Consider the following 16,116-nt stretch of genomic DNA (forward strand, 5'->3'; position numbering starts at 1 on the left):
TCCATGTACCACTTCAGCCGATACACACACAACCTTTACACCAAACCTATATTTCCCACTTAATAGTATACTGATATCTCACTGAGGTCAGACAATACTGTCACTACACCAAAACAGTTGACAGAATGCTAAGATAATGAAGGAAATGTTACAAAGATTAATGCCTGAGCTAATTTATGCTAATCTCCTACAAAAAGCTATGAAATAGAAGCAAAACCCAAATGGATGTCAAAAGTAACATGTTTCATTCAATCATAGCACAATTTCTTTGTTACTTTTGCAAACATCAGGTTGGACTGTATAACAAGGACATTGGTCAGGCCTAGGGTAACAAACATAAAAGTACATGGATGAAAGTGGCACAATCCCTAGGGTCCTGTTGTTCTAGATAAGGATTTTTGTTTGACTTTTAGGGCGGTCGGGTAGACTAGTGGTTAAAGCATTTGCTTGTTTCGCCGAAGACCTGGGTTCAATTGCCGACATGGGTCCAATTTGTGAAGCCCATTCTGGTGTCCCCCGACATGATATTGCTGGAATATTGCTAAAAGCGGCGTAAAATCATACTCACTCACGTTTCATTTTTTAAATGAAAAAAAGGTCAATGTGAATCCTAACATATGTGAAGGATGTAACATGACATGGTAAAATTTGCATATATTAAGCATAAGAATGATACTTTTGTTGCACCTAATAAATATATCAGATTGAGATTCTATGCTGAGATACATCTTAACTTAAATTCAATGCATTTTTTAAAGCTTACTTCATAACACTAACACTCAAAATTGCTGAGTGGTTTAAATGTTCCAACATTGCCTCATAGATTCAACTAATCCTGGAAAATGAATGATGTAAAAGCTGACACTGTCACTTATGTGTAATTAAATGTGTTGAATTAGTAGAACTAATCAATCCATATGTAGGTATACACACCATCCATCCATATGTAGGTATACACACCCTCCGTCCATATGTAGGTATACACAACATCCATATGTAGGTATTCACACCATCCATACATACATAGGTATACACACCATCCGTCCATATGTAGGTATACACAACATCCATCCATATGTAGGTATACACAACATCCATCCATCCATACATAGGTATACACAACATCCATCCATCCATACATAGGTATACACAACATCCATCCATATGTAGGTATACACAACATCCATCCATATGTAGGTATACACAACATCCATCCATCAATCCATATGTAGGTATACACAACATCCATCCATCCATACATAGGTATACACAACATCCATCCATCCATACATATGTAGGTATACACAACATCCATTCATATGTAGGTATACACACCATCCATCCATATGTAGGTATACACAACATCCATCCATCCATCCATCCATATGTAGGTATACACAACATCCATCCATATGTAGGTATAAACATCATCCATCCATACATAGGTATACACATTATCCATCCATCCATATGTAGGTATACACAACATCCATCCATCCATCCATATGTAGGTATACACAACATCCATCCATATGTAGGTATACTCACCATCCATCCATATGTAGGTATAAACACCATCCATCCATACATAGGTATACACATTACCCATCCATCCATATGTAGGTATACACAACATCCATCCATATGTAGGTATACACAACATCCATCCATATGTAGGTATACACAACATCCATCCATCCATATGAAGGTATACACAACATCCATCCATCCATATGAAGGTATACACAACATCCATCCATCCATATGAAGGTATACACAACATCCATCCACCCTTATTAAAGTAATCACAACGTTACCCCATTTATGTCCAGGGTGGAACAAATGTCGACAATTTGAAGAAACAGGACAAAATCACACCAGCATCCTAACCGTCTAGCTCCTGGAACTTGACAGGTCTTCAGTTGGCAACACTACACTAACCTGCACTAGGCTACACAAGAAACAGTCAATACAAAGTTGGAACATGTTTGCAAAAAAACAATCAACAAGGACATATTAGGTCAAATTTAAAAAAATATTATGGTTCTGGTCCCTGTTTGCATCATTTTTGCGCACGCACGCAAGCACGCACGCACGCTGTGGTTTTCAGCCAAGGGCAGGTAACTTTAACCTGCTTCCAAAAAAATGAACGTACAAACTGCACACAATGTACGATGCCTTGGTCTGAGTATGTGTGGATATAATAAGGCCTTTTGGGGTGTCAGTTCAATGAGCTTCTTCTTTTTTCTTTTCTTTTTTTAAAAAGGAAAGAAATGTTGTCGCAGCATAGACTGCACCAAAAGACCAGAAACATAATACTTTTTATTGAGGCTTTGGCTCACATTTAGGCTCCCATGTAACTGAATCTATGTCATATGGGCAATTGAAAGATATACAAGAATCAACAACTCAGATTGCAGAAAACAGTTACGCAAAACAATGTTATAAGAATATTCTCAATAAAAACAGATTCACATTTTGGGGATTTTTTACAATAAAATGATTATTACTCTTTGGGAGATAAATTTCATGGCTTGTTTTTTTAAAATGAAAATTGAATTGATTTCCTGCATTTCTTGTAAGTAACAAGAATATGAACCACAAAAATGTTAGAAAGGTATCATCTAATACAGCATTTGATTTACTTAGAAATTTTCAAATTCATTATTCATTGTTGGCTAAAAAGACAAGAACACAAACTGGTCTTTCCTAATTTCTTATGTACAAATATTATTGTGTTACCTATAGAAAAGCAAAACAATTATATATTTCTTCAAAAGTCTTTTCCCCATGGAGTTATTAAGTAGTCACAGACAGCTGTCACATATGGGCAAAACATAAGTTTTATTCTCCTTGAAATATCATGTGGGGTGCCAGAAGGCTATCAAGGAGTGAGTGAGTTTAGTTTAAGTCTGTCTTAGACAGTATTTCAGTAATATTATGGTGTGTCAGCTTGACATAGAAAAAAAGTGATGGAGGTATTAGACGTTTAGTTTACTACTTCGATCAAAAACACGAGCACGGGTATAGCGCTAACAAACCTAAAATAGAATCAGGCGAATTGGAATTCAAACCCACGAACCTAGGTTTCTTCTGTGCCTAAGGTGCAGCTCTGCACAGTGAAGTGCAATGCCTAAGACAACTGGGCCACCCACAACCTCAGCTATGAATTACATCACATTTAAGGGAGCAAATTATGGATGACAGTACTAGTTCTGATGTGGTTTAAAACCGAGAGAATACAAAATTAATGGAGTTGGAAAATAACCACATTTAAACAACTTCCCATAAATACTTTTGACAATAAGGGTTGACAATAGGAGTAATTAATATGTACTTGACAAGCAAACAATGGAGATGATGACCAGGTAACGATGACGTTGATGATGGGGATGTGGATGACAATGATGACGATAGAATCATGTCTGTGATTGCATTCATAGTCCAATAAAATGACATAACAGTGTACATACAGCAATTCATTTTACCTGGGGTACTGAGATTATAACCGTCATTATCCAAATTTGGGATAAAGATTCATAAATAAGACATACACACTGACAGATATAGGTAGAACATAAATAGAATGCAGGAAAGTTTGTGCTACAGAAATTGTGAGGCACCATTAGAAATGTGCTACCTGTCCTCCAGTGCCCTGTTCCACAATCATAGAGCCAAGAAGATCACAACCGAAATACTTATAACACTGACTTATGACAAACGTAGCGCTCACCTTGACTCTTCTACTTCAACAGATCTGGAGGTGGCCCAGGCCCAGTCCTTGTGACAGATGTACATTAGCTTTAAATCACTAGCCCTACTATGGCTAGACAAACTCAAGAACAATCTGTTTGAACACCACATTTTGGGGCCTTAGGTGTTCTGTGTGCAATGGAAGAATCCATTTCCACTGAATAGGGGACAGTGGTGGATTATGAAGCAAGAGCATGTGGACTTCAAGCTCCTTGTATTTTCACCAATGCACAATGGACTCGACAGGCCCACAAGCAACCCTTCCACCCTTGCTGGTGTTCAATGTTTCTGGAATCCTCCTTGGGTTAAGCTGACACATTTAACATGGACTGGGTCCCTAGCTGATGTAAGTGACAACTAGAATTGAATAGCTATGCATAGAGAGTGTTTGAGGGAGTTGGGTTTAACGCTGCTTAGAACCCTATTTCAGTCACATCCTGACATGTCCGCTTGATGTGGGAGGAAAGCCCAAAGTGATGCACATGTTAGACGTTTACCACTTTGTTGAAAAACCCAGGGTATGAAAATCGGGATTTGAACCTGTGATGTTTGGTTTCTGGCATGGCTAAGGGATGCAACTCTGCACAGCGAATTGCTGTGACTTTGACAACTGGGTCCCCCATACTCACCTAATAGCAATGAACAAGGATGATGTCATCAATGAACCTATGACTAGCAAAACCATTTCAACTCAAAAACTAAACATATTGAACCTAGTTGCATAGTCTGCGATCCAGTCAGTGTGTGTTGGGTAAGTAGAGACTGATGTTTACACTTGGTTGTTATATAGAGCACCTGTTTTGCATAACCAGAAGCATAGATAGTGATCTACTGCAAATATTTCTCACTTCTACTGAATATTGCGGTATTTTACAATCAGGCATTTTCGAGTTGAGTGTCCTGGATCAGTGTTCCAGCAATAATTCATGGAGACATTGTATATTATACTACTACTACCTGGTACCCATCATACTCCTGAAACTGTAGCCATGGTTACCGTTGAACTAATCCACTAATCCACTCAGTGAGGTACTGACATAACAATCTTTTGAGATTAATTTGATCCATTTCATGATGATCAACACAAAAGAAACATCTGCAGGCATATGTACATGACTGCCACAAATACTTGTACCACCATTGACCTATGTGTCAACATGCCATCAAACCTAGTTTTCATACATGTGTCAGGTAGGGACACTCCGGAAGTAGGCAATTAACTCCGTAGAAATGAGCCTCTGCTAGTGTAAGGCCCTCCTGATGAATATTTGAAGCAGTATTGTCTTCCAGGATAGGATGCAGCGTGACAAGTACAGGCAATGTGGTTTCATTATCATGAGGAGGAGGAAGATGCTGTTGTTGATGATGTTGATGATGATGATGATGGTGATGATGATGATTCTGACGACCTGCTCAAGAAGAAGCCACTGCTACTGCTGCTGCTGCTGATGATGATGATAAGGAGGAGGAGGAGGAGGAGGATTGAGATGACAATGACAATGATGATAATGATGAGATAATATACTCATAACATGAGCATTTCATCACCAGCATGTACAAGGATAGGAAACGGCCTGCTGGTGATAGTAGGGATGATGATGATGATGACGATGATGATGATGATGATGATGATGAAGACGATGATGAGGACGATGATGAGGATGAGGATGAGGATGATGAGGATGAGGATGATGATGAGGATGACGTCTATTAGGGTAACCATAATCGTATCGATAACAATCAAAAAGAAATAAAAGTTGACGTCCACTGAGTTTGCAGCACAGAAAGTGAGCAAAAAAGCTGTTCTGTCCGACTGGTGGTTCACAGATTGCACAGGTGCTCACTGCACCGATCATAAAACAGGATCCAAGACACTTCTCAATCCTGCGAAGATGAAGATTAAAATAACCATGGGAAACACTTTCAATATTATTTATTCTCCCATGGCTCACCAAACCACTGACGCTACAGATTTGTACTTGTGATCTATTGGCAGGCTACCTGACAGGTCTACTCTCTAGTCTGTTCTCCGAGGTCCGATATACTGTATAAGACTCTGCATAACTAAAACACCCCTGTGTCCAGTAGGGACTTTCAGCTGTTGTACAGCTGTAGATCCAGTTTCACGATTACCTCCCCTGAATTAACTTCATACAGAGGGAGCCTCTTGGTGATCGGCCCCTTCCGACTGGAACTGCAGAACACCTCTTTCACTTGGATCTCTGTCCGTCCCAGGAAGTCTAAAGAAAAGAATTATACATGAGAGGCTGCATGAATATCGTTTGGTGAACAAGTGTAGATAAGACCTGGGACGATTCCATAGCATTGAAGCTTATATTGTATCAAGTAATAATATGGGTACGTCACTAATTTGCAAATATGGCTAGCAATACAATAAATCGCAAAGAACAATGAAGAACGAGGCTCGGTTTATTTCACGATAACAACATTATCATGATGTCATTAACGTTGTGTACATCGTCATGTAATAGCGATAACCCGCGTAGATTTACCTTTCCATGGCCCAAACATATTGAAATGCATTGATTTTGCAGGTTTCAAAACACTGGAATATCTTTTTGAGAGAGTAACCAATTCGGAATTAAACGTAATAAAATTTTAGCTCTCAAAACACCAGACCCTTTTCCTCCGAAGAGTGCCAGACAATTATGAAGATTTAGTCATATTTTATAGATTAATAAATTCAAACATTATATATGTCAAAAAGGCATAATTGTGTGAATAGCCCAGTGAAAGCCGTATCTCATGAATTGCAGGTTTCCTGTGTGTTGGCCAAAACGTATGAAGCAGCATGTTTATAATGGCATGGTGGCAAAATTTTCATAACCTTTAAATACAATCTGGTTGTCCTCTCAAGAAAACATGGCAGGTGTGCTAAGGATATGTACTTTCGATGAACTGGGGAAACTAAAAAGTTCTGAAGTCATGAATTTAGTCTTGAGCTTAACTTGAGTCCTTGACACGTTTGTAAAGTCTGAAGGAAACAACTGCAACATATCAGACTGAAAGGCTCTTTACCTTTGGCCTGTTTAATCTACCTGCAGTCTTTCAAAAGGCAAGATGGATACCAGCTGAGAGTGGAAATGGGCTCAGGCCAATGAAGTTTGATACAAGTCCTCCTAAACCTACATTTGTTTATCAGCTACCTTTTTATAATATATATTCGGTTAATCTAGCAGTTGCTTATTATTCTGACACAGTGATAAGACAATGTCTTAATGTCACACATAGCACTCACTCATGAAAATGTCTCACCCAGGTTGTAGATGGACATCTGACCATAGAGCCTAGACCCTTTATAAACATTGCTGAAAGAAGGAACAGTTGGAAGTACCAAAGTGATGGATACCAGAAAATCCAAAAGTAAAATGGCCACAGGGAAATATCCTGACATCCTACCGTTAGGGGAGAAGATGTCCCGGTCGTACACAGTGAGGCAGAGGACGTCCTGCTCCAGGTCTTTGATGGTGAACTGCATGGAGTGGTTCCACTTGGGGTTGAGCGTGCCCTGGATCACCTTGGTGCGGTGCTCCTGGCTCCCCATGCTCACCTCGCAGTACGGGTCACTCTTACCTGCAGGAAAGGAACAAATGGTCATATCATACCGTCGCTAGCAGGGCCATACCATAGGTTACATGTGTCACTAGAAGAGTCATACCGTAGCTTACATGTGTCACTGGCAGGGTCATACCGTAGGTCACATGTGTCACTAGCAGGGTCATACTATAGGTCACATGTGTCACTAGCAGGGTCATACCGTAGGTCACATGTGTCACTAGCAGGGTCATACCTTAGGTCACATGTGTCACTAGCAGGGTCATACCGTAGGTCACATGTGTCACTAGCAGGGTCATACCTCAGGTCACATGTGTCACTGGCAGGGTTATATCGTAGGTTACATGTGTCACTGGCAGGGTCATACTGTAGGTTACATGTCACTGGCAGGGTCATACCATAAGTTACATGTGTCACTAGCCGGGTCATACCATAGGTTACATGTGTCATTAGCAGGGTCATACCTCAGGTCACATGTGTCACTAGCAGGGTCATACCTCAGGCTACATGTGTCACTAGCAGGGTCATACCGTAGTTCACATTTATCAATAGCAGGGTCATACCTCAGGTCACATGTGTCACTAGCAGGGTCATACCGTAGGTTACATGTGTCACTGGCAGGGTCATACCATAAGTTACATGTGTCACTAGCAGGGTCATACCTCAGGTTACATGTGTCACTGGCAGGGTGTTACTGTAGGTCACATGTGGCACTAGCAGGGTCATACCGTAGGTCACATGTGTCAATAGCAGGGCTATACCGTAGGTTACATGAGTCACTAGCAGGGTCATACTGTAGGTCACATGTGTCACTAGCAGGGTCATATCGTAGCTTACATGTGTCAATAGCAGGGCTATACCGTAGGTTACATGTGTCACTAGCAGGGTCATACTGTAGGTCACATGTGTCACTGGCAGGGTCATAATGTAGGTCACATGTGTCACTAGCAGGGTCATACTGTAGGTCACATGTGTCACTGGCAGGGTCATACTGTAGGTTACATGTGTCACTAGCAGGGTCACACCGTAGGTCACATGTGTCACTAGCAGGGTCATACCGTAGGTCACATGTGTCAATAGCAGGGTCATACTGTAGGTTACATGTGTCACTCGCAGGGTCATACCTCAGGTCACATGTGTCACTAGCAGGGTCATACCGTAGGTTACATGTGTCACTGGCAGGGTCATATCGTAGGTTACATGTGTCACTGGCAGGGTCATATCGTAGGTTACATGTGTCACTAGCAGGGTCATACCATAGGTTACATGTGTCACTAGCAGGGTCATACTGTAGGTCACATGTGTCACTAGCAGGGTCATACTGTAGGTCACATGTGTCACTAGCAGGGTCATACTGTAGGTCACATGTGTCACTAGCAGGGTCATACTGTAGGTCACATGTGTCACTAGGAGGGTCATACTGTAGGTCACATGTGTCACTAGCAGGGTCATACCGTAGGTCACATGTGTCACTAGCAGGGTCATACTGTAGGTCACATGTGTCACTAGCAGGGTCATACCATAGGTTACATGTGTCACTAGCAGGGTCATACTGTAGGTTACATGTGTCACTAGCAGGGTCATACTGTAGGTTACATGTGTCACTAGCAGGGTCATACCGTAGGTTACATGTGTCACTAGCAGGGTATACAGGACTTTACGGGCTGAATGGGATTGTACACCATGAGACAGAAGGTACACTCAGCTAGTGATACAAGTAATACATGTATCTCGAGTTCACAAGTAGCAAACATAGTAATAAAAATATAGCAAGAGAATCAGGAGTTCCTTAACTTCTTGCATATTTATGTGTGACAATGAAAAATGACCTTTAAAGCGAGTAATTCAAATTTATTTTATTTGTACTTGCTTTCTTCTCTAATGGTTCATAGAATGAAAAGTGAAGTTACACAGAATAATGTCATTGAATTGTTACTTCATGTTTCTCTCTACAACTGAACAATGGTGCACAGACGTACATGAGCAAGTGGACAGCAAGGCCTGCCACCTACAGTGTAACAGGTATACTACATGGAGACACTCCACCCCTCAGGTCATGCTTAGTACAGAGGTGAAGGACCTTCAGTGTACCAGGCACATACTACTCACTTTGAGCACAACACATCAGGTCACACTTAGTACAGAGGTGAAGGACCTACAGTGTACCAGGCACATACTACTCACTTTGAGCACAACACATCAGGTCACACTTAGTACAGAGGTGAAGGACCTACAGTGTACCAGGCACATAATACTCACTTTGAGCACAACACATCAGGTCACACTTAGTACAGAGGTGAAGGACCTACAGTGTACCAGGCACATACTACTCGCTTTGAGCACAATACATCAGGTCACACTTAGTACAGAGGTGAAGGACCTACAGTGTACCAGGCACATACTACTCACTTTGAGCACAACACATCAGGTCACACTTAGTACAGAGGTGAAGGACCTACAGTGTACCAGGCACATACTACTCACTTTGAGCACAACACATCAGGTCACACTTAGTACAGAGGTGAAGGACCTACAGTGTACCAGGCACATAATACTCACTTTGAGCACAACACATCAGGTCACACTTAGTACAGAGGTGAAGGACCTACAGTGTACCAGGCACATACTACTCACTTTAAGCACAACACATCAGGTCACACTTAGTACAGAGGTGAAGGACCTACAGTGTACCAGGCACATAATACTCACTTTGAGCACAACACATCAGGTCACACTTAGCAGAGAGGCAAATGTCACCAGGCACCACAAGGTCATGCAAGTTTCATATATAAAATGGTCTATCATTTTTATAAAAGTGTAAGATCAGATTTCCATGGTATATTTTGTTGGATTTTTTAATGTCATATATTTGATACTGGGTCAAAAAATTCTCAAATATGGCATTTATCCCTCTGGGAAAACTAAAACAGACAACATACTACAAAAGAATCTGTCTCTACACAAAATCATTTTGATGCAAGGAATAAGCTACAAGTGAGCGAGTCAGTGGTATAACACCTTGAACAGTATTTTAATTATATCACAGAATGGGAGCTAGATGTGGGAGGAAAGCCTGAACAGATACAGCTCTCAGATGTTTACCAGAACACATGAATCGGGGTGAATCTGTGATGCTGGAATGCGAAGTATAAGATACAAAATGCCAGCATGTGTCAGAAGGGCAACACTGTGTCACATTCACATAGTGCTCTAGGATCTTGAGCAGAATCAGGGCTCTGTGAGTCGCTCCTGATTAAATGTACATGTGAAGATGAAATGTTCTCAGTTAGAACATGCAAATCTGATCTTGCACCCTTATTGTTACCCAAGAATGCTTGCTGTCATGAACAGGATGTGTCAAGTGTAACATTTGAGTGCCATATATGCCTATGACATATGTCAACCTGTAACCTTTGACCTAGTGGAGATTGGATGTGGTAAGTCTTTGTTGAGATGGTCCTACCATTACTGTCGCTGGCTCGGAGGCTAGCAGCTTCCTGTATGACGACGAGCAGCCTGCCAACCCCAGGGGACTTGCGCACTGATGTACAGATGACAGACAGGTCATGCAATGTTATACAAGGGAGGAGGAGGCGGGGCGGGCACACCCTGCAGGGTTGGGCGGTCACATCACATGGCACCACACACCAATATGCACTGTCAGGTCGGACATTGTTAACATGAGACCACAGACATGGAGTACGGATGATAACTATGAAATGAGAGACTTTATGGTGATTTAACAACCCAAAAGACCCAAATCATAAAGTCTCTGTAAAAATTCGATTAATGATCTTAGCCAGGAATTTTGCAAGAATGATTTGAATTAAATCAATCAAAGGCTATCATGAGTGTCGCAATTTGAAAACAGCCTTGGATAAACAATGTTCTATTTCTTGTCAAGTTTCCGACATAACATTAGCCACTGATGTGCAGGTACAGATGATATGACAACACCATATAAGGCTGCTAGGTGGTAGCGCTCTCTGATGGCGTGATGTGAACTGAGACCTGTAACCTAGCTACCATGCTGACACTCCTCTATCTGTCATCTCTTCCCGCCTCAGTTGTCTGGGACTCACAGGTTCCAACACAGCCTTATGCCCCAAGTGGAATCTTTGGTATGGGGACATTAAGATATATCACTCAATCACTCCCCTAGAAAACATGCAGCTATTGAAAATAGCTCCTCTAATAATTCATGAAATAAAACTGATTTTATACAGAACATATATTTCAAGATAAAGGACATTATTAAGGGGGGCTAGGCTGGAGTCATTTGTCAGTCGATGCAAATTTAACAATTATTAACAACCAACATTCACTGTCGAGTTATTCAGTTTGTATTATGTATGTCAGACTATAAATTTATGGGAAATCTAATGTTACCGGTTCTCTTGATTAACATGAACAGTTTTGTTCTCTCTTAAGTCTATGGGGTCTATGGCCCACTGTATAAGATGAACAGTTTCGTCTCTCTGGGGACCATGGCTGATCGTTTTATATGAACAGTTTCATTCTTTCGGGGTTCAATGGCCGATTGTTTTAGATAAATAAGTTTCATTCTTTCAGGGGTCAATGGCCGATAGTTTTAGATGAACGGTTTTGTTCTCTCTAGGGTCAATGGCCATTCGTTTATGATGAACAGTTTCGTTCTCTCTGGCGTCAATGGCTGCATGTTTAAAATGAATGGGGTCAAAAGCTGATTGTTTGAAACGAGTCAAAGGTTGGGGTCAAAGGTTAGTTTTCGACCTCAGATTCATGGTGAATGGTGAGAGTGGATAAGTGGCCCTATGATGGGTCCGGACATGCTACAGCACTGAAGTGTTGACAGACAGAGGAGCACCAGTGTGAAAATACATCATACAGGAAACAAAAATAAAATCTGGTATTAATACAACCCAATGAACAAACATGTTTCCTAAGCTTATATATAGATGTAAGCATGTAGTAGCCAGTACCCATGCAAGCCTCATACCAAGACATAGGTCATAGCAAGAAAGTTTCAAGAAGTCAAGTTATAACAGACCAACTAGACTGATATGAAAAACATGCCATCTATATATTAATGGTTGACCAGTGTGCAACACTTTCATTCACAGCTCTGTCAGAAGGTTATTTGTCCATTGGGGTTTGAACTAAATCTGACGTGCTTCTGCTACAACTGAAAATGAAAGGAACTGCTAGCCATGCAACAGCTGTCGGGTACGATGACGAGGATGCCATGCTGTCACTGAAATGAAACACGTCCATGCTGCAGCCTTACCACCGTCACTCGTGGACTTCAGGCCGATGCCCTCTAGGATGATGACAAGCAGGCGTCCGACTGGGCGGGAGCGAAGTTGAGCTACTATTGTCATAGAGAGTGTTCAGATCATCAGATGTAGATTCAAGCAATATGATGTACAAGTCATTAGGATTCTCTTAAATATCACGGTTGATATCAATTATAACATGCTTCAAAGTGTGTTAGAGAAAATGAGGTTGGAACAGAGTCATCATTGTTAAATAATGCTTGTTTAGATATTTAGCTGCATATATATAATTCAATACTTAATGTGAGCAATTATTTCATAGCGAACTTACACAAAGAAAATATATGCCACCATATGGTCGAGAGCAAGGCAATATCGAGCAAGTGTCAGTATCATACTGAATAGGCTTGGAGCTTTCAAGGAATGTTTGGAGCTAAACTTTGAAATATAACACGAGAAATAATTAATACAAAAAAACACTTACTACCCCATCTGGACTTCCTACACAAACTTCATAACCCCTGGGTGATCCACAATTGTCAATATGAACTAATTACACTAATTGGGTGAGGTGAAATGGGTTAAACGTCACAATCAAGATTATTGCACTTATATAGTGACATGCATGCACATTTGTTATGGATGTGTGGCTGTTAGGACTTATGCTAGTTTCACAGTGCTAGGTCACTGAGATACCATGCCACAGTTTAACATGGATATCCCACTCAGACACAGTGTACTGACTCTGAGCCGACCAGTCCTTGTTTTAGCCTCTTAATGCCAAGCACCAACAAGTGCCAATGCCAAGGTAACAACTAGTACCATCTTTTAACATCTTTTGGTATGACGCGGGCGGGGATCAAATCACCAACATTCTGTTCTCTGGTCAGATGCTCCATCCACTAGCCCACAGAAATAGTTTATACTAAAGGCTCATGCTCGGTAGTAATTGATACACAATGTATACTTCAAACATGTTGATCATATCAACATCATCATCAACATCATCATCAACATCATCACAACATTGCTGCATCCCGATACTATGATTTCCCAAGGTACACTGAGTGTGAGAAGTGTAGACTTACTTGAGTGTTGGCGCTCCTTCTTCTTCTTCTCTGTGTCTAGATACTGTCTGGATGCTCCTTCAATCTCCCGAATCCAGAGATCCCTGAAAGATTGACACACAATCATCAATAAGATAGAGATATACAAGGACATGATGCATCAACAACGTTACAATCATCTACAGTGTGTAAGCCATCACACTCATTCATCATTCGTGACTAACTTGTGTTTTTCCGGGACAAGCCACATAGCGACTAGTGCCCTCTTGTGGCCATTTTTGTGACTGGGTTCAGTCTAAGTGCAAACGGGCATGGCTAAAAGAATTGTATACTCGTTGCATAATATTCACGTATATTTCCCCAATATATCATATATATTCCAGATGCTATTAAAATCACATCGAGACAGTATTATACAGTATTATTGAACACATTTAACTGTATCTTTGGTATATTTTTGAAGGCAAAAAATATGTAAAGTCAAAATATATTCCTGAGGGATTCTTTGACCGAAGTACTTGAAGCCAAACGCGCATCTTCCTGCAGGTTATGGAAAGGGGCGTGTGGTGACGAATGACTCATTCATCTGTGTAGTATTACCAATTTGGAGTTGTTTCCCTTATCTGAACACAGCACAGGTTAGTTATGTACAGTGGTGACAGGCCTCAAATCTGACCTCAAAATTAACACAGATAGCATGTTTACTTTTCTGTTTCATTGACTGCCTTGAGATTGAGAACTCTGTCGAAGTCATATCTGATCTGGAACTGGCAGGGGTCGCTGTCTGCGTCAGTCGACTTGATGAGGATTGCCTCGTTCAACACTATAGGCTGGGGAAGAAAAGAACACGATTACATATCGACGATTGCATTGACACAGCAAACATAGATATGTTAACGCAAAATCATGGGATATGTTAACGCAACATCACCGCAAGTGTTTTTCATCTGGGATGTTTCAGTGTTAGTGTTAGCTGAGAACTATTTGTTGAACCTTCAAGCAATCACTAGTGAACAGGATGAGTTTGTTATCTTCCATACTATAAATATGTGTGTCGACATCTGGTTATCGTTGGACTGTGTGTAGGAAACTGTATTGAGCGGGTCATCTGGAAATGTATTGCTGATGTAGCACCTGGTAATGTGATTTACCAGGTACTGTGTGACTCATAACATCACCTAACTTCAAACTGGCAGTTCTTCACAGTCGGCAGGGTAATGCACTCTCCTACAGTGACCAACAAACATACCTTGACGTGTGTACACCTGTAATCGAGGGGGGGGGGGGGGACTACATACCGTTTTGTACATTTTAAAGTTGAGTGTAGACTTGGGATCACAGATGTAGCGGAGTGAGGAGTTGCTGCCCAGTGGCCGGGACGGCAGTGTGAGCAGCATGAAGTCATTGAAGAGGAAACACAACAGCTCCTTGTTACTCTTGGTCTGGGAGGAAGAGAAGAGGGGTGTTACTATTTGTCAGGGGGGAAGAGGGTGTTACGATTTGTCAAAGAGGAAGATGGGGTTACGATTTGTCAGGGAGGAAGAGGGTGTTACTATTTGTCTGGGAGGAAGAGAAGAGGGGTGTTACTATTTGTCAGGGAGGAACAGGGTGTTCCTATTTATCAGGGGGGAAGAGGGTGTTACGATTTGTCAAAGAGGAAGATGGGGTTACGATTTGTCAGGGAGGAAGAGGGTGTTACTATTTGTCTGGGAGGAAGAGAAGAGGGGTGTTACTATTTGTCAGGGAGGTAGAGGGGGGTTACGATTTGTCAGGGAGGAAGAGGGTGTTATTTGTCTGTGGAGGGAAAGGGGGTGTTACTCTTTATCTGTGTAGGAAAAGGGGTTACTCTTGGTCTGTGGAGATGGGTTTTTTAATCCACTTTCAGACAGCACATCACAGCAGAGGTTCAGGAAAAATATTTATATATATTTTAACACATCTACTGGATATTTATTTTGTATGTTTCATGAATACTGGTTGTACATGACAGTAGAACTACAAATGTAGGATAAGGGTATGTATCAGAGGAATGCATAACAACAATCTCTATGCTACATTTACATTTTTACAGTTAAGTTATGCATCTCACTGTCTTCGTGAGGACGCACATCAGACCAGACACTTGGCCACAAATCGCAAAGAAAGCATTCTGACCAGTTTCTTTAAAAGGTACACAGTCTGGAAGGTCAACACTTGACTTGGCCACAAATCGCAAAGAAAGCATTCTGATCAGTTTCTTTAAAAGGTTTACCAAGAACTTACTTTGTAAAGGACACCAGAGTGTACAAGACGTCGTCTTCCTAGGCAGTTTGTAACTCCATTAAATATTATTCTCTGAAAGAAAACAGAATACCTTTGACAGATATTTGCAAATACATATACTACAGGAGCATGCACAATCTCATTAAAATCAGATCTTAGTTCTCGCTACCACAAAACAACGATCTGAGGACATCTCATTAGGT

The 16,116-nt window shown here is 41.1% G+C and overlaps 1 protein-coding gene and 1 pseudogene across 1 annotated transcript in view; both read right to left on the reverse strand.

Moving 5' to 3' along the window:
* Positions 1–867: 867 nt before the first annotated feature.
* Positions 868–1,869, reverse strand: LOC139475257 (uncharacterized; annotated as a pseudogene).
* The window catches only part of LOC139473690 (intersectin-1-like), a 69,386-nt gene continuing 55,136 nt past the window's right edge, over positions 1,867–16,116 (reverse strand). Inside the window, exons 40-46 of the mRNA XM_071256395.1 lie at positions 15,914–15,985; positions 14,950–15,093; positions 14,357–14,481; positions 13,673–13,755; positions 12,596–12,679; positions 7,174–7,347; positions 1,867–5,993 (exon numbers count right to left, since the gene is read on the reverse strand). Of these exons, the coding sequence (XP_071112496.1) occupies positions 5,848–5,993; positions 7,174–7,347; positions 12,596–12,679; positions 13,673–13,755; positions 14,357–14,481; positions 14,950–15,093; positions 15,914–15,985 (828 nt within the window). The 3' untranslated portion in view covers positions 1,867–5,847. The remainder of the gene's footprint in view (positions 5,994–7,173; positions 7,348–12,595; positions 12,680–13,672; positions 13,756–14,356; positions 14,482–14,949; positions 15,094–15,913; positions 15,986–16,116) is intronic.

This window comes from Haliotis cracherodii, unplaced genomic scaffold (assembly GCF_022045235.1).
Source record: "Haliotis cracherodii isolate W230 unplaced genomic scaffold, xgHalCrac1.p SCAF_3, whole genome shotgun sequence".
NCBI lineage: Eukaryota > Metazoa > Mollusca > Gastropoda > Lepetellida > Haliotidae > Haliotis > Haliotis cracherodii.